This window comes from Salvelinus namaycush, chromosome 11 (genome assembly GCF_016432855.1).
Source record: "Salvelinus namaycush isolate Seneca chromosome 11, SaNama_1.0, whole genome shotgun sequence".
Lineage (NCBI taxonomy): Eukaryota > Metazoa > Chordata > Actinopteri > Salmoniformes > Salmonidae > Salvelinus > Salvelinus namaycush.
The window spans coordinates 16,092,998-16,116,667 of NC_052317.1; the positions used below are offsets into that span (position 1 = coordinate 16,092,998).

At 46.1% G+C, this 23,670-nt stretch overlaps 1 protein-coding gene across 1 annotated transcript in view; it reads right to left on the minus strand.

Moving 5' to 3' along the window:
* LOC120055864 (partitioning defective 3 homolog) overlaps positions 1-23,670 on the minus strand; it is a 248,842-nt gene that overhangs the window by 51,660 nt on the left and 173,512 nt on the right. The window contains exons 22-23 of the mRNA XM_039003891.1: positions 19,987-20,094; positions 10,383-10,631 (exon numbers count right to left, since the gene is read on the minus strand). Of these exons, the coding sequence (XP_038859819.1) occupies positions 10,383-10,631; positions 19,987-20,094 (357 nt within the window). The remainder of the gene's footprint in view (positions 1-10,382; positions 10,632-19,986; positions 20,095-23,670) is intronic.

Sequence of the window (23,670 nt, forward strand, 5' to 3'; positions counted from 1 at the left end):
GGATTAGGGTTGACAAATTCAGATAACTTTCACAAAATTCCCAGTTTTTCTAGAAAAACCCAGTTTGGAAGACCCCCGGAATCAAATCAAATGTTATTTGTCACATACACATGGTTAGCAGATGTTAACGCGAGTGTAGCGAAATGCTTGTGCTTCTAGTTCCGACAATGTAGTAATAACCAACGAGTAATCTAACCTAGCAATTTCACAACAACTACCTTATAAAGTGTAAAGTGATGAAGAATATGTACATAAAAATATATGAATGAATGATGGTACAGAACGGCATTGGCAAGATGCAGTAGATGGTATAGAGTACAGTATATACATATGAGATGAGTAATGTAGGGTATGTAAACATTATAATAAGTGGCATTGTTTAAAGTGGCTAGTGAAACGTTTTTTTCCCATTAATTCTTCCATTATTAAAGTGGCTGGAGTTGAGTCAGTATGTTGGCAGCAGCCACTCAATGTTAGTGGTGGCTGTTTAACAGTCTGATGGCCTTGAGATAGAAGCTGTCTCTCGGTCCCTGCTTTGATGCACCTGTACTGACCTCGCCTTCTGGATGATAGCGGGGTGAACAGGCAGTGGCTCGGGTGGTTGTTGTCCTTGATGATCTTTATGGCCTTCCTGTGACATCGGGTGGTGTAGGTGTCCTGGAGGGCAGGTAGTTTGCCCCCGGTGATGCGTTGTGCAGACCTCACTACCCTCTGGAGTGCCTTACGGTTGTGGGCGGAGCAGTTGCCGTACCAAGCGGTGATACAGCCCGACAGGATGCTCTCGATTGTGCATCGGTAAAAGTTTGTGAGTGCTTTTGGTGACAAGCCGAATTTCTTCAGCCTCCTGAGGTTGAAGAGGCGCTGCTGCGCCTTCTTCACAACGCTGTCTGTGTGGGTGGACCAATTCAGTTTGTCCGTGATGTGTACACCGAGGGGGGGAATAAGGAGGAAGTCCGGAATCCGACAATTAGGAATTCTGGAAAACCTGGGAATTTTAGGCAAGTTAACTGCCTCCCCAAACCAAAGCCCCATAGGCTGTTGCCAGGAGCCCTGGATTAAGGAGAGAACAGAACAGCATGTCTTCCTTATAGATTAACTAAGAGATGACTCCGTCACAGAGAGGAGCAGATGGGAGACGGTAGTTGATCGTTAAAATCTATAGCCACATATTTAACCAACAGTAACATATTACATAATGGTTTGTTGAATATTGAAGAAACACCCTGTAATAAACTGTTAATAACGGGTCTGGTAATCCATATACTATACTGAAAGAACTACGTATCTAAAAAGCAGCTTGAAAAACACAGGTTCCATCCCAAAGGGCACCCTATATAATGCACACATTTGACCAAATGGGCCTATGGGCAACAAATTGTGCACTATATAGGGAATAGGGTGCCATTTGGGACGTAACCACTGCATCTAAAAAGCAGAAACGGAAATCTGTAAAGCAGATCAAGATATTAGCAAGAGGTCAAACACTGGATTAGGGTTTATCACATATACATATGTGGATGGAAAGGTGGATTAACTAACTGATGCCAGTCTGATATATCTGGCCTGGTTTATGTGTATGTTATTCAATCTGTTCTTTCAGAACAGCACTTCCTCTGTCTTGCAGAGGCTTTTCCATCTCAACACATTATTATCTTACTATTTTAACCATTCTCCTTTCCTGAAACCAATATTTTGTGTGTCAACATCGTATGTTGCTGAATCTGCCTTGCTCATGACTATGTTTATGTGTGTAGGTGAGTGTGTGTGGGAGTGTGTGTGATTCCTGCTGGGTATCTGAAAGCCCTCTGCCTGAATGGAGGGGGATTAGCCGTGTGTTTACTCACACTGAATGTGGGAATTAATTGCCCTCTGGTACATGCATACACACACACAATCCTGAGTGGGCCCACATTCAATTGCCTTTTCTATTCATCTGCAAGCTAGTAGACTGAACAAGGTTGACGCGACCCCCTGTGGTGTGATGTCACTCACTGTAGCTCCAGAACCTCAATGTGTGTCCCAAATGGCACCTTATTTCCTATATAGTGCACTACTTTTAACCAGAGCCCTATATGGAATAGAGTGCCATTTGGGAAGTAGACTCAGAGACGCTGCTTGGCTAGCTGTTTCATATCTTCTTGTGCGTTTGTGATACGATGTGACCAATATGTTCCTTTGGAGCTGAGGGCTTTTTCTTACAGGCCTAAATGAATATAATGGAGCAGATTTAATAATAACAGCCTCAGAGCTGGGGAATCAAATCACATGAAATCACACAGAGGGCGCATTCAACCCAGGTCTCTATTCTCCTAGAGGAGGATGAAACAATACAGATACAGGAGTTAATTAACTTGTTTTACCCTCCATCATGTGATGGAACACGGCATGTGTGCCCTTCACGATATATACACCAAGAAAAGAACATGCTTACTAATCTTAAACATGTTAAAAGGGTAAATCTGGGATTGGTACATCCATTTTTGGATTGGGGTATTTTTGATCTCATGGATGGGTCTAAGAATTTGAGAGTTGTTACATTTCTCCAGCCCCATCACTCAGCTGTTTACGAAAAACGTGTCAGGATGACCACTTCGTTGTTTGAATCCCAGAATGGCCCTTTCAAGTGAATTCTCCCAATGCTCTGTGGTTCTCACTAAAGTAGTCTCTAGATAGACCTAGTCAGTATCAGATAGAACGTCGCAACCCTGCCAGCCTGTGGGGAAAACAACCTGTGGTTACCTAGGTTACCCCATTGGCTCACAGCAAAAACTTGACCTTTTCAAACGTTTTCTTGCTGTATGCTTTAGTCAATTACAAAACTAAATTTAAGAAAAGTACAACATGTCTAAAGATTCATTTTAAACATTGCCTGCTCCCTAGCGTTCTCAAACGTAATATTGTAGGGCTTCCCTCATGCCCCTTTCCATGACGATGCTAGCAGCCACTAGAGTTTCCCAAGACCTACAACACAAACAAACCGACTATACTGTTACACGTAGAGTGGAATTACAAACGGACTGTACAAAACAAGTAAAATGTCTTACATGTTTTCCACACACATAGTTAGCTACGTGTAGCCATACCAGGACACCACGTCCCCACATTTCTCATACCGAGCCACAGGGCTCATCTCGCAGGCTCTATTTCCATACGTGGGAGCGTTGCGAACCGTAGGTCGAGATTTTTCCACCTGGCTACATAAACAACACATCAGCTTTTTGTTATGTTTTGTTATTTCTGTATAACTACAAAAAAAATGGACAACAAAGTTGCCTCTTTTACAATGGGGGTCAATGGGAAATAATGTTGGTTTTCCCCAATTTGTGAGCGTGGAATTCCTTATTAATAGGCGAACACCGACAGGGACTATAGTGATGGCCGACACCATTGTTGCCAAGTAGGCTAGAACAGAGCATGCAGTCCTCTGTGACATTCTATTAGCAGTCTATCTGGGGGTTTAGGAGTCACAGGATTATGACAAATGTTACCAGATGTCAAACGTTAACTCAAGACCTTGTGAAATATACACAGTAATTGTGGGAAAAGGTTACAGACGGAGAGGGCAAGTCGGACCAACCACAATATCCAGGAGAGGTTATGAAATTTGGCAGAGGACCATGATGGACTAGCCCACAGAGAGAGAAAGTATTCTTAACTTAAAGCTACAGCTACGACACCACCAACGCAATAAACATAGGAACGCCCTTAAAAAAATACCAATTACAGCACGATAAACCCAATTTCAACATAAATCATTTTCTTTCACTTGCTCTCTCTATAAATACTGTTACAAGGCTGCCCATATTAACCCAGCCGAGTTGCATTTTCATAGTGTAACACAGTACCAAAGCCTATAAACTCCACAAAAAGCTCAATGCTGTTTCAACGATGTCGCAACCAGGGCTCTAAATTAAAACATTTCATTGGTAGCACTGGTGCTCCCAATTTAAAAGTTAGGAGCACCACATGAAATTTAGGAGCGCCAGAAATTACAATTTATATTATTGATTGAGATACAGCCTACAGTGCATTCAGACATCTGGACTTGTTCCACATTTTGTTATGTTACAGCCTTGTTCTAAAATTGATTAAATTAAAATAATAATCTCAATCTACACACAATACCCCATAATGACAAAGCGAAAACAGGTTTTTGGAAATGTTTGCAAATGTATTAATAATAAAAACAGAAATACCTTATTTACATAAGTATTCAGACCCTTTGCTATGAGATGGAAGCCACTCCTCAGTAAAGGCACATAACAGCCCACTTTGAGTTTGCCAAAAAAAGGCACCTAAAGGACTCAGACCATGAGAAACAAGATTCTCTGGTCTGATGAAAGCAAGATTGAACTCTTTGGCTTGAATGCCAAGTGTCACATCTGGAGGAAACCTGGCACCATCTCTACAGTGAAGCATGGTGGTGCAGCATCATGCTGTGGGGATGTTTTTCAGAAGCAGGGACTGGGAGACCAGTCAGGATGGAGGGAAAGATGAATGGAGCAAAGTCTAGAGAGATCCTTGATGAAAACCTGCTCCAGAGCTCTCAGGACCTCAGGCTGGGGCGAAGGTTCACCTTCCAACAGGACAACGACCCTAAGCACACAGCCAAGACAACACAGGAGTGGCTTCGGGACAAATCTCTGAATGTCCTTGAGTGGCCCAGTCAGAGCCTAGACTAGAACACAATCAAACATCTCTGTAGAGACCTGAAAATAGCTGTGCAGCGATGCTCCCCATCCAACCTGACAGAGCTTGAGAGGATCTGCAGAGAAAAATGGGAGAAATTCCCCAAATACAAGTGTGCCAAGCTTGTAGCGTCATACCGAAGAAGACTTGAGGCTGTAATTGCTGCCAAAGATGCTTCAGAAAAGTACTGAGTAAAGGGTCTGAATACTTATGTCTAAAAACCTGTTTTTGCGTTGTCATTATGGGAGTAAATTGATGAGGAAAGAAAACGATTTGTGAAAAAGTCGAGGGGTTTGAATACTTTCTGAATGTACTGTATATTGGGCCTATATGAATTCTAGCTACTTTTGAAGTACATCTTGTGCCCTAGAAACAAATATGTAACACTGTGAAGACATGTTTATTATAAAAGCTAAAACGCTGACACAAATACCAGTCAAATCAAAATCAGATAAAATGTTATATGTCACATGCTTCGAAAAACAACAGGTGTAGACTAACAGTCAAATGCTTACTTACAGGCCCTTCCCAACAACGCTGAGAAAAACAGAAAACAAGAACACCAGGAATATATACACAATGAGTAACGATAACCTAGCTATATACACAGGGTACCAGTACCAAGTCATTTGTGGACGATTAGGATTTCTACATTGTGTAAAAGCACTATTTTCCTATTGCGATGCGTTACATTGAAAATTGTACACGCTCTCTTTAAAAACGTAAGGTTTGTGATGACATGCAAGATATCTGTCATGAATTCATCACTAGGATCATTGATCTCATGAACAAGATATCCCCTTTCTTTCTATGCCCCCAAATGTTTGGATATACTGGTAAAGTTACCAGGTTGTTAGCTAGCTAGCCAATGAGGTACTGTAACATGACTGAAGAAAGTGTAAACAAATGGTTAACGACATGCAAGTAGTTTTAGAGCTGGGTGGAGGGAATGGTGCTGTCATTCCACAGTATGATTAAGTTGACAGAAGTCAGTCATGGCTCTCAGGGTGGAGGAAATGGCTGACTTCTCCCCTGGGTTTCATGAAGCTTCTGGCAGACTCATTTTACGCTGCACAGTTAAATTGAAATTTCTGATGGGCCGTAGTTTTGAAAGCGAAGGCAATTAGAAAATGAATTCCGCTGTATATTTATGCAGCTGCAGGTTTGTTTTCCTTCTCAGTCAAGCGGCCAAATGGGCGCTGGAAGATTTTATAGCTCAGAGGAAATAAAAATAATATTCTGGCTCTCTCATTTTGAGACAGACTAGGGCAGTTCAGACAGCACATCTCCCCCCTTGGTAGAACAGGGTATGACTGTCCACAATGATAATAATAACACATACTGTAAATACTATAGTGCCATGGACATGAGTAGGTCACATACTGTGGGTCATATCAATTACTTCATCTCTTTTATGACATTAACCCCGAACTACATAGTATAAGTTATACTTGGGGCTATGGCTATGAGATATGGTCAAAAGTAGTGCACAATTTAGGGAATAGGGTGTCATTTGGGACGAAGCAAGGATAAAGGCGTCCGCATGCTTTCCAGCCGAAACAGTTCGCTAGAGTGTGGAAACCCCTTCAAATATGTGGATTCGGCTATTTCAGCCACACCGGTTCCTGACAGGTGTATAAAATCGAGCACACAGCCATGCAATCTCCATAGACAAACATTGGCAGTAGAGTGGCCCGTACTGAAGAGCTCAGTGACTTTCAACGTGGCACCGTCATAGGATGCCACATTCCCAACAAGTCAGTTTGTCAAATTTTGTCCCTGCTAGAGCTCCCCTGGTCAACTGTAAGTGGTGTTATTGTGAAGTGGAAACGTCTAAAAGCAACAGCGGCTCAGCAGTGACGTGGTAGGACACACAACCTCACAGAACTGGACTGCCGAGTGCTGAAGCGCACACTACCGAATTCCAAACTGCCTCTGGAAGCAACGTCAGCATAATAACTGTTTGTTGGGAGCTTCATGATATCGAGCAGTCGCACATCAGACTAAGATCACCATGCGCAATGCCAAGCATTAACTGGAGTGGTGTAAAGCTCGCCGCCATTGGATTCTGGAGCAGTGGAAATGTGTTCTCTGGAGTGAAGAATCACGCTTCAACAACTGACAGTCCAACAGAAGAATTTGGGTTTGGCGGATGCCAGGAGATCGCTACCTGCCTGAATGCATAGTGCCAACTGTAAAGTTTGGTGGAGGAGGAATAATGGTCTGGGGCTGTTTTTCAGGGTGCGGGCTAGGCTCCCTGAGTGAAGGGAAATCTTAATTAACGCTACAGCATACAATGACATTCTTGGTGAATCTGTGCTTCGACTTTGTGGCAACAGTTTGGGGAAGGCCCTTTCCTGTTTCAGCATGACAATGACCCAATGCACAAAGTGAGCTCCATACAGAAATCGTTTGTCAAGATTGGTGTGGAAAAACTTGACTGGCCTGCACACAGCCCTGATCTCAACCCCATCGAACACCTTTGGGATGAATTGGAACGCGAACTGCGTGCCAGGTCTGATCGCCCAACATCAGTGCCCAACCTCACTAATGCTCTTGTGGCTGAATGGAAGCAAGTCCCTGCAGCAATGTTCCAACATTGAGTGGAAATCCTTCCCAGAAGAGTGGAGGCTGTTATAACAGCAAAGGGGGGACCAACTCCTTATTAATGCCCATGATCTTGGAATGAGATGTTCAACGAGCACATACACATACTTTTGGCCATGTAGTGTATTATGCCGATGGTGTGACATTTTTGTTCGTTTTGGACTTGGATTTTTCGGCTGTTTGGGCACATACATTTTTTCTGGAGGCAAGCCGAAGTCTATGCCCCTTCCTCGGTGATTGGTCAATAGTAGGGATTCTTTAATAAAGTCTATCATTCAACGAGAGACGACTTGTTTTCATGCACATTTATTTATTGAGAAATATTGGACCAAACATCTAAGATGTAAAATTGCAACTAAGATCTTCTTGGCAAAAACGTCAAAATGAATGACAGATTTCTTGAGTTATTTCGGACTATTTTGAGGAAGTGTATATTGGCTACGGCGTCTCAAAACAGACAAACGGTACTATTGACACTTTTCTTTTTTCCATTTTCAAGCGAAGGTCTTTTAAGGGAGTATACGAGCACACTCGCTCAGTTAGCCTCCAGCCGAACTGAAGCATGCTGACGCCTTAAGGCTCACCAAAGACGATTCTGCCTGTACACAAGCTACCAGGGCATGTATGCTCTCCTTATAAAAGGGCTATTTCTCCGGCAGAGCGCCATGTTTCTTTCTCCCTTTCAGCTTCCTGTTCTGTGTATAATGTCCACCGCAGCAAAGCTCTTATATCAGTCCTTACTGGCATACAGGACCTTAATGACAAACATTCCTGCTACTTGACTTGGGAAAAGCTACAAGGTTCCCACCTCGCTCTCCCTCCTATGGTGGGCTGTTAATACACTTCCTGCTCTGTGTAGGTCCTAAAGGAAACACACTTCCTGGTTTTCTCCTGTTAGTATAACAACCTCTCCTGGGGTGTATTTTCTTATAGTGTGAGGTCTACGCAAAAAACTTAACATCTTAGATGTGTTTGTTGTTACATGTACCAATTCTCAACAGAAAGTTACTGACACAAACTCTTGTTTAAATCTTAAGAAAATGTTGCCCAGTATTGAGTAACAGATATATAAACATCTATTCTATCGCACCAGTTCTGCTTGACATGTGCAGTGCCCCTTGGAGCATAGCGTGCAGTGCCCCTTGGAGCATAGCGTACAGTAATCAAGTTGAACTGACTACATATAAATCCCTATAAAGAAACAGGAAAGTAGTGCAACTTATATACATCTTCAACTTGCAATAAAAAATATTTTACAATCAAATACTCTCCTTCTAAAAATTCCCATGGTGTAATACGCTGTGCCTCTACTTCGCAGTGGCATTATTTCCAAACGCTTTCCAAGGGCATAATGATTTTCAGAAATCAAATAAAACTTGCGTTAAAAATGGCACCCTGTGCACTACTTCTGATCAGTGCTCTGGTCAAAAGTAGTGCACTATATAGAGAATAGGGTGGCATTTGTGACGTAGACACATATCTAATAAAGTTGTAGGTTTGTGATGATACATCTGCTTATGATTAATGTCTTCGGGGGGGCTGAGTCTTTCACAAACCTCATCTCTCCTCAAGAGATGCACAGTACAACAAAACAATGGCCGCTCTAACTTGAAAAAACAATACCATCACCACTTGTGACCCGACCTAATGCTGAAATAGCACTGAAGAGCCAAACACAAGCAAAGTTTAAACAGATTGCGCCAGTGGTTCTGATGCAACGGGGTCATGAACACGTCCCTGACTATGTTTATTGAACGAGTGCGCCATGGTTTGCTCGTCTCTTAACAGCCGCAGTGCACGGGAATGCTATTAATTTCTTCTTCACACATCCCCTCTCTAGAACTATATCCAAACCTTAACACTGCGGCAGCACAATGAATTATACATCAATACTACATAGTACATACAGTATTAATACATCTACACACATCTGAGTAGAGGGACATGTGAAATAACACCCAGGATAACTGTATTCACTCTGGCTAGGGAAATCATCCCAGGTTATTCATCTGTACTGTGCTCCAGGCCATACAGTTCTACAGTGGTATACTGCGGCTTCGGCTCAAATGGCACCGGGGCACATAGGGATCTGGTCAAAAGTAGTGCACTATATAGGAAATAGGGTGGCATTTGGGACGCATACTATGATATGAACATGTAAGAAACGGGGGAAGTAGATCAGGAGAGCATAAGAGAAAATGTAGAAATGCTGCCTTCCTTTCCCTCCAGAAACAAGGTAATCACCAGTGAGTCCCAGTCAGTAGAGTGGTGACATTTAACTGCCTGTACTTGTTTTCCTGGGGTGAGAGTTGATGGCTGGACTAAGACACAAGACAGAGTATATCAGCCTTCTATACTGTAGCTACTCAGTGCGCGGATATAGAATACTTATAGATGAAAGTGAGTGACAGCATAAAAATGTGGAGGTACTGTATGCACAGCAGTGTTTCTCCTAGCAGTACTCAGGCACGGCAAGGCACAGCAAGATACTATTCTCTCAGGATAGAGTTCTTCAACACCTCAGAGGCTTGAAGCTGGAATCCATAATGGTGAAACAGCCACGTCCGTTTGCGATATTACAACAACAAAGAAGTTACTGCAAACCATGAACACTGTTCTCCCCCTTGGCAATCACTGCACGCGTGATAGCAGAGCACAATATGTACTGACTTTTTTTTTTTTACCATTTTGTGAGACGCTTCTCATCTCGGCAACAAAAACAACAGTGGTAGGGCTGCCAGTGGCGCCGTGCCCCATACTGCAGATTCCATCTTTACATGATGGTCTGTCTATAACACAAGTATAAAACCAAACTGCCATGCAGAAGTGCGCTACTTAATAGTGCTTGATATTATTACCACTCTTCATCAGACCTGGGTTCAAATACTATTTTAAATAATTTCAAATACTTTACCTGAGCTTGCCTGGGTTAATGGACCAATATAATAGTCTCACAATGGCAACCCCTGCCCAATCTGGCACTCCTGGCAGGCTAGAGCCAATTGCCAAAGTATTTGAACGATTTTAAATAGTATTTGAACCCAGATCTGCTCCTCATAGCGTGGAATAGACCCTCGAGCCCCTACCTGTCGGCGGAGGGAGGGCGTCCATTTGCATTGCGGGTTTTGCCGACTTGTGTGTACAGGGAGGGATCTTGATGGTGGTTGTCTCGGGGGCTCTGGGGCCGGCTGTGCCCGCTGTCCAGGGACGTGTCCAGGGGCCCGATGCCTGCGTAGGGGTGCTCCTCGTCTCGGCTCAGGTTGACATCCAGGATCTCAGCGTAGTCCCTCTCCCGTGCCTGGCGCTCCCGCAGCTCCCGGGTCTTAGCCTGGATCCTGGAGGAGAGAATGTTTCATTATTGATTCCTCAAAAAGAAAACTGTGGATGCGTCCCCAATGGCAGCATACAGTGCCTACGGAAAGTATTCAGACCCCTTGATTTCCCCCCCTCATTTTGTTACATTACAGCCTTATTCTAAAATGGATAAAAACATAAAAAATCCTAAGCAATCTACACACAATACCCCATAAAGACAAAGCAAAAACCGTTTTAGAAAATTTTGCAAATGTATTCAAAATAATAAACCGAAATACCTTATTTACATAAGCATTCAGACCCTTTGCTATGAGACTCAAAATTGAATTCCGATGCATCCTGTTTCCACTGATCATCGTTGAGATGTTTCTACAACTTGGAGTCCAACTATGGTAAATTCAATTGATTGGACATGATTTGGAAAAGCACACACCTTTCTATAAAAGGTCCCACAGTTGACAGTGCATGTCAGAGCAAAAACCAAGCCATGAGGTCAAAGGAATTGTCAGTAGAGCTCCGAGACAGGATTTTGACGAGGCACTTCCTAGAGCTGGCCGCCCGGCCAAACTGAGCAATTGGGGGAGAAGGACCTTGGTCAGGGAAGTAATCAAGAACCTGATGGTCACTCTGACAGAGCTCCAGAGTTCCTCTGTGGAGATGGGAGAAACTTCTAGAAGGACAACCATCTCTGCAGCACTCCACCAATCAGGCCTTGGTAGTAGAGTGGCCAGACGGAAGCCACTCCTCAGGAAAAGGCACATGACAGCCTGCTTGGAGTTTGCCAAAAGGCACCTAAAGACTCTCAGACCATGAGAAACAAGATTCTCTGGTCTGATGAAACCAAGATTGAACTATTTGGCCTGAATGCCAAGCGTCACGTCTGGAGGAAACCCGGCACCATCCCTACGGTGAAGCACGGTGGTGGCAGCATCATGCTGTGGGAATGTTTTTCAGCGGCATAGACTGGGAGACTAGTCAAGATTGAGGCAAAGATGAACGGAGCAAAGTGAAGAGAGATCCTTGATGAAAACCTGCTCAGACTGGGGCGAAGGATAACCTTCCAACAGGACAATGACCCTAAGCACACGGCCAAGACAATGCAGGAGAGGCTTCAGGACAAGTCTCAATGTCCTTGAGTGGCCCAGCCAGAGCCCAGACTTGAACCCGATCGGCCAACTCTGGAGAGACCTGAAAATAGCTGTGCAGCATTAAGCTTGAGAGGATCTGCAGAGAAGAATGGGAGAAACTCCCCAAATACAGGTGTGCCAAGATTATAGCGTCATACCCAAGAAGACTTGATGCTGTAATCGCTGCCAAAGGTGCTTCAACAAAGTACTGAGTAAAGTGTCTGAATACTTATTGTCACGTTCCTGACCTGTTGTCTGTTATTTTTGTATGTGTTTAGTTGGTCAGGGCGTGAGTTGGGGTGGGCATTCTATGTTTTGTGTTTCTATGTTTAGGCCATTGGTAATTAGCCTTATATGGTTCTCAATCAGAGACAGGTGTTTGTCGTTTCCTCTGATTGGGAACCATATAAAGGTAGGGTGTTTACACTGTTTGTTTGTGGGTGGTTGTCTTCCGTGTCTGTATTGTATGTTCGTACCACACGGGACTGTAGCGTTTTGTTTGTAGTCTATTCCTGTTCGTGAGTTCTTCGTGTTATATGTAAGTTCTCTATTTCAGGTCTGTCTTCATTCGTTTTGTTATTTTGTAATTATTCCAAGTGTTGTTTCGTGTTCGTCTTCGTGGTTGAATAAATTCATTATGTTCTCAAAACCCGCTGCATTTTGGTCTGATCCCTACTCCTGCTCTTCGGACGAAGAGGAGGAGAACAAGCGTTACAGAACCACCCACCACCGAAGGATCAAGCAGCGGGTTAACGGACAGCAGCAGGTGTACAAGGAGGAATGGACATGGGAGGAAATCCTAGACGGAGAAGGACCCTGGGCAGAACCAGAGGACTGTCGCCGCCCCAAAGCGGAGCTGGAGACAGCGAAAGCGGAGAGGCGGCGATATGAGGAGGCAGCACGGAAACAAGGCTGGAAGCCCGCAAGTCAAACCCAAAAATTTATTGGGGGGGGGGCTCTCGGGGTATATAGTTGGGTCAGTCAGGGGACTTGAGCCAACTCCTCCTGCTTTACATAAGGAGCCGGTGAGGGCGGATTTGGAGGTGAGTAACGCAGAGACAGTAAAGGAGCTAATGGAGAAATTGAAGGAGAAAGATATGAGGGATGTACTGGTTTGGTGCATGAGGCACGGCATCCGTCCGAATGAACGTATTGGTGAGTTAATGTCACTGGGAACAGCTCTCCATACTCGTCCTGAGGTGCGTGCTAGCCGTCTGGTTAAGACAGTGCCTACACCACGCACCAAGCCTCCTGTGCGTCTCCAGAGTCCTGTGCGTCCTGTTACTGCTCCCCGCACTAGCCCTGAGATACGTGTTCCCAGCCCAATACCACCAGTGCTGGCACCACGCACCAAGCCTCCTGTGCGTCTTCAGAGCCCTGGTTCTCCTCCATGCACTCTCCCTGGGGTGCGTGTCTCCAGCCTAGTACCACCAGTGCTGGCACCACGCACCAAGCCTCATGTGCGTCTCCAGAGCCCTGTACGCACTGTTCCTTCTCCCCGTACTCGCCATGATGTGCGTGCCCTCAGCCCGGTACCACCAGTGCCGGTATCAGGCACCAGGCCTATAGTACGCCTTGAGAGTCCAGTGTGCCCTGTTGTTGTTCCCCGCACTAGCCTGAAGGTGCGTGTCCTTAGCCCGGTGCCTCCAGTTCCGGCACCACGCACCAGGCCTACAGTGCGTCTCAGCCGGCCAGAGTCTGCCGTCTGCCCAACGGCGCCTGAACTGCCCGTCTGCCCAACGGCGCCTGAACTGCCCGTCTGTCCAACGGCGCCTGAACTGCCCGTCTGTCCAACGGCGCTTGAACTGCCCGTCTGCCCAACGGCGCCTGAACTGCCCGTCTGCCCAACGGCGCCTGAACTGCCCGTCTGCCCAACGCCGCCTGACCTGTTCGTCTGCAAAGCGCCGCACGAACTGCCCGTCTGTACTGAGCCTTCAAAGCCGCCCGTCTGTACTGAGCCTGCAAAGCCGCCCGTCTGCCATGAGCCTTCAGAGCCGTCTGCCAGACAGGAGCCGCTAGAGCCTTCCGCCAGACAGGAGCCGCTAGAGCCTTCCGCCAGACAGGAGCAGCCAGAGCCTTCCGCCAGACAGGATCAGCCAGAGCCTTCCGCCAGACAGGATCAGCCAGAGCCTTCCGCCAGACAGGATCAGCCAGAGCCTTCCGCCAGACAGGATCAGCCAGAGCCTTCCGCCAGACAGGATCAGCCAGAGCCTTCCGCCAGACAGGATCAGCCAGAGCCTTCCGCCAGACAGGATCAGCCAGAGCTTTCCGTCAGACAGGATCAGCCAGATCCGTCAGCCAGCCATGAGCAGCCAGATCCGTCAGCCAGCCATGAGCAGCCAGATCCGTCAGCCAGCCATGAGCAGCCAGATCCGTCAGCCAGCCATGAGCAGCCAGATCCGTCAGCCAGCCATGAGCAGCAAGAGCCCGCCGGCCAGGATCCGCCAGAGCCCGCCGGCCATGAGCAGCAAGAGCCCGCCGGCCAGGATCCGCCAGAGCCCGCCGGCCAGGATCCGCCAGAGCCCGCCGGCCAGGATCCGCCAGAGCCCGCCGGCCAGGATCCGCCAGAGCCCGCCGGCCAGGATCCGCCAGAGTCGCCTTCCAGTCATGAGCTGCCCTCCAGTCATGAGCTGCCCTCCAGTCATGAGCTGCCTTCCAGTCATGAGCTGCCCTCCAGTCATGAGCTGCCCTCCAGTCATGAGCTGCCCTCCAGTCATGAGCTGCCCTCCAGTCATGAGCTGCCCTCCAGTCATGAGCTGCCCTCCAGTCATGAGCTGCCCTCCAGTCATGAGCTGCCCTCCAGTCATGAGCTGCCCTCCAGTCATGAGCTGTCTTCCAGTCATGAGCTGCCCTACAGTCATGAGCTGCCCTACAGTCATGAGCTGCCCTACAGTCATGAGCTGCCCTACAGTCATGAGCTGCCCTACAGTCATGAGCTGCCACTCAGTCATGAGCTGCCACTCAGTCATGAGCTGCCACTCAGCCCGGAGCTGCCACTCAGCCCGGAGCTGCCACCCAGTCCGGAGCTGCCACCCAGTCCGGAGCTGCCACCCAGTCCGGAGCTGCCACCCAGCCCGGAGCTGCCACCCAGTCCGGAGCTGCCACCCAGTCCGGAGCTGCCACCCAGTCCGGAGCTGCCACCCAGTCCGGAGCTGCCAGTAGTCCGGAGCTGCCCCTCTGTCCTGAGCTGCCTCTCTGTCCTGAGCTACCTCTCTGTCCTGAGCTATCTCTCTGTCCTGAGCTACCTCTCTGTCCTGAGCTACCTCTCTGTCCTGAGCTACCTCTCTGTCCTGAGCTACCTCTCTGTCCTGAGCTACCTCTCTGTCCTGAGCTACCTCTCTGTCCTGAGCTATCTAGGGGGGACCGGTGTGAAGGTTCCTAGACCAGGGTTGGGGGCGAGGATCGCCACTCGGAGGACGCTAAGGAGGGGGACAAAGACAATGGTGGAGTGGTGTCCTCGTACTGCGCCGGAGCCGCCACCGCGGACAGATGCCCACCCAGACCCTCCCCTTGAGTTTTAGGGGTGCGCCCGGAGTTCGCACCTTGAGGGGGGGGTTCTGTCACGTTCCTGACCTGTTGTCTGTTATTTTTGTATGTGTTTAGTTGGTCAGGGCGTGAGTTGGGGTGGGCATTCTATGTTTTGTGTTTCTATGTTTAGGCCATTGGTAATTAGCCTTATATGGTTCTCAATCAGAGACAGGTGTTTGTCGTTTCCTCTGATTGGGAACCATATAAAGGTAGGGTGTTTACACTGTTTGTTTGTGGGTGGTTGTCTTCCGTGTCTGTATTGTATGTTCGTACCACAAGGGACTGTAGCGTTTTGTTTGTAGTCTATTCCTGTTCGTGAGTTCTTCGTGTTATATGTAAGTTCTCTATTTCAGGTCTGTCTTCGTTCGTTTTGTTATTTTGTAATTATTCCAAGTGTTGTTTCGTGTTCGTCTTCGTGGTTGAATAAATTCATTATGTTCTCAAAACCCGCTGCATTTTGGTCTGATCCCTACTCCTCCTCTTCGGACGAAGAGGAGGAGAACAAGCGTTACACTTATGTAAATGTGATATTTCCATTTTTTATTTGTAATAAAATTGCAAAAAATTCTAAAAACCTATTTTTGCTTAGTCATTATGGGATGTTGTGTGTAGATTGATGAGGGGGGGAAAAACGATGTAATCACTTTCAGAATACACCTGTAACGTTACAAAATGTGGAAGAAGTCAAGGGGTCTGAATATTTTATATATTCTTCACCCTCGTCCAGAGCCCTATACAGGGAATAGAGTGCCATTTGAGACGCAACCTATGTTCACAGGCAGCTGCTCCCCTCTCTAGAACACTTAAGATGTCTTTTAATAAACCCTATTCTAGTGGAAAGCTTCCACTACTGCAATGAAGTACTTAGACAATCTGTGGAGGTCTAGGAGTAGGGTACCCTGGGAAAAGGTGGAGAGGCAGAAACTTCTACCTAATCAATGTCTGATCTGTAATGGCAGAGTTCCTTTCCCAAGGACCAGTTGAGAGTTACAATTCCTCCGGCAAAACACATATTGATTGGTCAAGGCCAGAGGCTAGAGAAAATCTACCTCTGATTGACTGAGTGGATGAATTTACTCAGGTGAGGGTCAGGGACCAGGGCCTGCATTTCACAGCTAGACAGAAAAAAACGAATTGTTTTGTGACGTCCAAACGGCACCCTATTCCCTATATAGTACACTAGGCCTGGTCAAATGTGGCGCACTATATAGGGAATATAGTACCATTTGGGACACAGCCACAGGCAAGCATCTGTCTGGTGAATCAACGGTCTGGAATATAAAGTGATCAGATTTTTCGTCACAGGATTATGTGTCGCTTATCCCACAGGACCTTCCATCCGGGTTTCCTTTCTTTCACCATGTTTTATCATTATTGTGTAGCTGTCAGTTGCCACCAAGGGACATTATCATTACACACTGGACACAATGGCACATTGTTATGTGTGGAAGCTGAGGAAAGGCCACTCATCATCCCTGGTTCTGATGCCCCCCCCCCCTAGTATAAAATCCATTATAGCTCCTATACTCTATGCCAAGTACAGATGTTTCCATCTCTCATCAGGGCCAATCATTAAGACCTCTGAGGGTTTCCTCACAGAAACATGTCAGGGCTGAGACCATTGTTTGGTCCAATGGTTGATCTTGCCCTTCTTCCTGGCTGGCCCTCAGGCTTATGACCCGTGTTGGCACTTGGCCTTATCTAGATAGAATATCTCATTGAAGGGTGTTGAGAATATTAGCATTTTTGTGGTAGTAAGTAAACAGAGGTGGAATTTAAGGAGGCTCTGCTGTAGCAGTGTTATTTGTTTAGAAGATGTAGGGATTGACATTGTACCGGCTTTCATGTCAAGGCAACTGCTTTTGTAAGGATCCAATTCACAGTCGGTCGGTCTAGCTAGCCTGCTTAGGAAATAGCATTGGCGACCCCTCCACCTCCTCTCAATGGAAAGGCTTCTGAGCCAAACAAAGCGAGGGAGCAGATTGCTATGTCTGCTCTTATCTTATCAGCAGCACCATGCTTACCATCAGTAGCCTACTAAACTCCCCCAACACAAACCTTGTTTTCCCACGGTTTAAAGCTAGGTCTCTCAAGGGCCCGTTTCCTTCTGGTAATTTAGATATTCGCTGAGTCTACAAACAAGCTTTAGCTGGTGTCTGCACTCAGGGCAGGCTGCAGTGCCAACATGTTATAAGAGGCATATGCTTCCATTAAGAAACCCTCAAAATATTCTAAAGATGGTTCAGTCCACTCAACTCAGCGACTGCCTGGAATCTGTGATGTCTTTGCAATCTCATCAGGGGAATATTATTGCCTTTTTGGATAAATATTTTCACCTATAATGACTTTATTTCATTTCACACTTAAATGGGAAACCTGTTTCCTTGACGTATTATTTCATTATGTGGCTAATGCACATTTCTTGGGGCATATGTAGATTTCCCAGTTGAGTGCTAGATGAGGAAAAGCTGTCTGTCCTCCCTTCTCTTTCCCTCGTTCCTGGCAGTAAAGAGGCCCAGAGAGAAGCAAGGGGATGATAATTGCAAGTTGAAAGGCTGATAATTGGCAAAACTGTAATTATGTGCTCGGTGAGGTACTCCCTCCATGCAGTTAAAATGACTACCTTAGCTGTTCACCAGGTAATGGTTTGTAGAGAGAGAGGGAGGGGGGGGGGGGGTGTAGGTAGTTAGCACACTGGGAATACAAGGGTTTCATCAGGACAAAGAATCAGCATGACTGATGGGGCGGCAGGTAGCCTAGTGGTTAGAGCGTTGGGCCAGTAACCGAAAGGTTGCAGGATCGAATCCCCGAGCTGACAAGGTTAGCTCGGGGATTCGTTCTGCCCCTGAACAAGGTAGTAGAATTTGATCTTAACTGACTTGCCTATTAATAATTAAATGAAATAAAGAGCACCCATATAAAGAGCACTACCTAGAGATCCATCTCATAATGAATGTTATCAGAAATGTTCCATTGGTGTGCTTTATGCATATAAAGAGCACTACCTAGAGATCCATCTCATAATGAATGTTATCAGAAATGTTCCATTGGTGTGCTTTATGCATATAAAGGGAGACATACCTTCAATATTGGCAGATATTGGACAGATTGGCAGATGATGATGATGCTATTTATTTATACAAGTGGTTTGATCATAATGCTTTTTGGTCTCACTTCTCAGTCCTTCATGCCAAGATCAATAGCATAAGTATAGTATAGTATTGAGTGCATTCATTCCCCGTATTCCTTTCTGAATCCAGTATTTGCGACACTTATTAGCCGAGAGCCAGAAGCAGAAAGAGCCATTTTGTTGATTGGCGTGATTTCATAATGACAGTTCCTTTGATTTGGTCTCCATGTCCAAGTGATTGGCTGTGCATCACAGTAAGGACAGCGCGGTAATGACAGCGCGGTAATGACATGGTACGTAGAAATCGAAGTGTGCCGTGATGAATGTTATGATTGCTACCCCGCAGTCGGGGCTCTAGATATCTGGGCTTGAAAAGAAGCTCTCATGTTGTCACAGATTGCCCCCAAACCTTTCACTCCTCCTTCAATAGAGGGTAAATCAAAGGAAACACTCAGGGCTTCAGTCGGGTGGTGTAAATCAAGCGCCAACCAAACACACCCTCTTTCTATTCTTTGTCCCGCGTCCCAAATGGCACCATATTCCCTATAGAGTGCACTGCTTTTGACCAGGGCCCACTATTTAGGGAATGGGGTGCCATTTGGGACGCACCCCCTGTCTGTAGTCTGTGTGTGGATGTAGCTATTAGTTGACCTGTGGGATCACAGAAAAGGACGGGGGTCATTGCCAGGGCAAGCAGAGCAGGCTCTGTCAGTGAGGAGTCCTAATAGCGCTGACTTCTGACATTCCCACAGCTCTGGGTGGAAACAGAAGACATTGGTCGTGTTCCTCTGCTCAGACTTTGCACGCATCAACCAATGGTTGTGTTCCACGTGAGAGACTGCGCCGTTGGGCAGCAGATTTCTATAGCATTTGATGTGGTAAGCTGATACCCAAAATACCTATCCAAGCGTTGTAAGATCGGGCATGGGTCAGCAAAGTCTGAGCAGGGGACCGCGACCTGTGTGACTGACAAGCTAGCCTTAGCTTCAGTTTTGTTTTGCATCAATGGTACATTACAGTGATAGCAGTGTCTTGCGCAATATCCTATTAGTATCACGGTAAGGAGACAATAGCGAAGCACTGCTAGGAAAACAGTTTTGCTTTTGAGGAATCCATGGTTGTGCCCCAACTGCAATAGTCTTGGAGCGGAAACAGCACAGTCATACAAGAACATTTCAAAAATAGGTGAGATCACAATTTTCAGTTGCATTTTGTCAAACCAGTTACTACTCAAAATGTTTGCGTATGTAACTTTCATAATGTGAATAATTGGAATTAATTAAACATAGTGTTGTAGTGTGTATGTGTGTGTGTGTGTGTGTGTGTGTGTGTGTGTGTGTGTGTGTGTGTGTGTGTGTGTAGTAATAGCTTTGGCATTTACAGTCTGGTGCCCAAATTACTGTCACATCCCCCACCTGCCACTTCCTTCATTAGGCAGTGTGGCTCGTAGCCTGGGGTTGGCCTAGTGGATAGCACCAATGCCTTTCAGCACATACACACTAGTGTGTGTGTGTGGGATCAAATCCCAGTCCCAGAGCAACCTTGACACTGTGTGAGTGTCTCTCTGTAGACAGACATACAGACACTCACCTCTCCTGTTCTAGTTTCATCCTCAGTGTCTCTTCTTCTGAGGCCTGCAGCTCCTCCAGCCTCCCTTTACGCTCTAGTTTCTCTCCGTCCTTGCGGTGTTTTCCAAACCTGAAACATTGGGGCAGCAGACAAAGACGATTTTACCAAAATGGCTTTGATTTTGGTCAATTTAAGGGTGCCTCCTAAAAGGCACCCTATTCCCTAGTGCACCGTTTTTGATCAGAGCCCTATGCCATGGGACCTGGTTAAAAACAGCATACTATATAGGGAAAAGGGTGCAATTTGACAGACCCAAAAAATTCTTATAAATTACTAATGGCGATCAACTCTGCCATTCTCTCCAACTCCCTTCTAACAAACATGCCATCAAATATTTCACTTTTAAATTGTACTTGACTGAGTTTGCCTGTGATCAGGTCTGAAGTTGACAGGAGACAAGATCATATTACCATAGCCCATCAAAGTAATTATATTCATGGGAAGGGAAATAGTAGTAAACCAAATGGGAACTACTTGAAATTATATTTCAGCTTGATTGACTCCACATAAAAGGCACCCTGTTGATTAAATTACTTTGCAGACCTTATTTATATGATGGACCTAGGCTTATTCAGAGGGAAATTGGCCTGCAGAGAGTTGAGTTTAATCAGCTGTAAAAAAAACAAGAACTTCTCAGCACAGAGAGATGGAGAGATATATAGAACAAACTAAAGGAGCAAGAGAGAGTGAGTGACCGAGAGAGATAACGAAAGGAGAAAGAGAGTGAGAGAGATAACGAAAAGAGAAAGAGAGTGAGACGGAGAGAGATAAAATGAGAAAGAGGGTGAGAGAGAGATAACGAAAGGAGAAAGAGGGTGAGAGAGAGATAACGAAAGGAGAAAGAGGGTGAGAGAGATAACGAAAGGAGAAAGAGGGTGAGAGAGATAACGAAAGGAGAAAGAGGGTGAGAGAGATAACGAAAGGAGAAAGAGAGTGAGAGACAGAGAGAGATAACGAAAGGAGAAAGAGAGTGAGACAGAGAGAAATAACAAAAGGAGACAGAGAGAGAGAGAGGGGTGAGCGGGAAAGACCGAAGGGGGAGGTCCATTACCTGAAAAATTGATCAACAAATGGCCTCAAATGTAGCATAAAGCCGTTGAAAGTGTTAATATGAAGTGCAGCCCTATCTATCACAGAGACAGCGGGTGACAGTTTCTCCTTCCACTCCGGTGGCTTCCATTAAATCTCCTTAAAATCACCAGCCACGTCCCAAATGGCACCCTATTATATATAGTATAGAGTGCACTACTTTGACCAGAGCCCCTATGGGCACTAGTCAAAAGTAGTAACCTATATATAGGGAATAGGGAGCCATTTGAGATTCCCCCGTCTCCTTCAGAAACACTGGCAGGAAGAACTAGTGAAACTTTCAGAGATTAGAACATTCATCATGACAGAAGGGCATTCAATATTCTGTGTACAGTTAAGCACAGAACCCTCCTCTCCTCTTCCGACTTCTACACCACTTATAAGATGGGCATTTAACAAGAGGTTATTTTAGTTAAAGAAGCAAGCGACTGGGAAACGTCAAGTTCAAGGCAACGCAAAAAAAAAGTGTTAAGTGAAAGTGTCATAAGAGAAAGACAAATATTTGAGGAGGTGTTTATTTCCGAATCTCACAGAACATCCATGAGAAGATTCCTTGATGTTTTGATATCAAATGCTAGGGATTTGAGATGCACAGGACCAATCATGTATTTCAAACTCATCTCAACAAGTATGTGTAGCCTTTATTTAACTAGGCAAGTCAGTTAAGAACAAATTCTTATTTACAATGACGGCCTACCCCGACCAAACCCAGACGACGCTGGGCCAATTGTGCGCCGCTCTATGGGACTCCCAATCACGGCCGGTTGTGATACAGCCTGGATTTGAACCAGGGTGTCTGTAGACACTCGGGAGCCCCAGGTAAAGTGATAAGGTCTGCCTTGACAGCGGCAGCACTGTCAAAATGTCATTACAAGTCTCACTGACTCTAGCATTCATTACCGATTAAGCACAGCTTCTTGAAACCTTTCATAAGCTACAGTACTAAAGGGAAGGGAAAGGAGATACCTAGTCAGTTGTAAAAACTGAATGCAGTCAACTGAAATGTGTCTCCCGCATTTAACCCAACCCCTCTGAATCAGAGAGGTGCGCGGGGGGGGGGGGCTTCCTTAATCGACATCCACGTCATTGGAGCCTGGGGAGCAGCTGTTGTGGGGGTTAAGGGCAGAATGGCAGATTCTTGCCGGATTGCGGATTCTTCACTTTACCATACTGTACCATACTGTAGCTCTGAAAAAAACAACCATACTGATGCTGTCACGTGTGTGTTTCTGGGCAGTGGCCATCTGGGGGATGCTGCCAAGCGAGCAGATTGGGTGTTGCTTTGAGTCCAAGTGGTGATCAGAGTAGAGTAGATGAGGGAGGCTGCTGTGTTCTAGATGGGGCTCTGATGGAAATGACGCGTTGATTGGGCTGCAGTGTGTGTGTGTGTGTGTGTGTGTGTGTGTGTGTGTGTGTGTGTGTGTGTGTGTGTGTGTGTGTGTGTGTGTGTGTGTGTGTACGCGTGCGAGCCCAGTGAGATGAGAGAGTCAGATCTAACTAGCGTCTCTGTCTAGTGTCTCGGTTTGAGAGCAGAGAAACACTCCAACCAGACCTGGGTTCAAATACTATTAAAAATCATTTCAAACTACAGAAGTAGGTATATAGGATGAGCCATGACTAGAATACAGTATACACATATAAAGTGGGTAAAACAGTATGTAAACATTATTAAAGTGACCAGTGTTTAATGACTATGTACATAGGGCAGCAGTCTCTAAGGTGCAGGGTAGAGTACCGGGTGGGAGCCGACTAGTAACAGTTCAGGGTAGGGTACTGGGCGGAGGTCAGCTAGTGGGGATTATTTAACAGTCTGATGGCCTGGAGATAGAAGCTGTTTTCTATTCTCTTGGTCCCAACTTTGATGCACCTGTACTGTCTCCGCCTTCTACAAGGTAGCAGGGTGAACAGGCCGTGGCTCTGGTGGCTGAGGTCCTTGATGATCTTCTTTCCTGTGAAACCGGGTGCTGTAGGTGGCCTGGAGGGCAGGCAGTGTGCCCCCGGTGATGTGTTGGGTTAACCGTGCCACCCTCTGGAAAGCCCTGCGGTTGCGGACGGTGCAATTGCTGTACCAGGCGGTTGATACAGCCCGACAGGATGCTCTCAATGGTGCATCTGTAAAAGTTAGTGAGGGTCTTAGGTGCCAAGCCAAATTTCTTCAGCCTCCTGAGGTTGAAAAGGCGCCGTTGTGACCATTTCAGGTTGTCAGTGATGTGCACTCCGAGGAACTGGAAGGCAATATTGAGCAGCGGTTTCACAATGCTTTCAGTCAATGAAAGAAAATGTTTAAGTCATTATCAAATTAAACCAAAAAAGGCAAAGTCGTGGGCTCTGAAGTGCGTACTATATGTGTGCGTTTGCATACAACCACTGATCGTGCTCATGTCAATGGGAGGAGCACACCTCCGTAATGATTTGATCCTGCAGTTCCCTGGGACTATCGCAGCCAAACATTTCGAGCTTCCAGCAACCTTTAGGCCAAAGACACACACACACACACACACAAAAACACACACACACCCCTTTAGGTCAAACATCTGATCTGCATGTCTGCCAGGA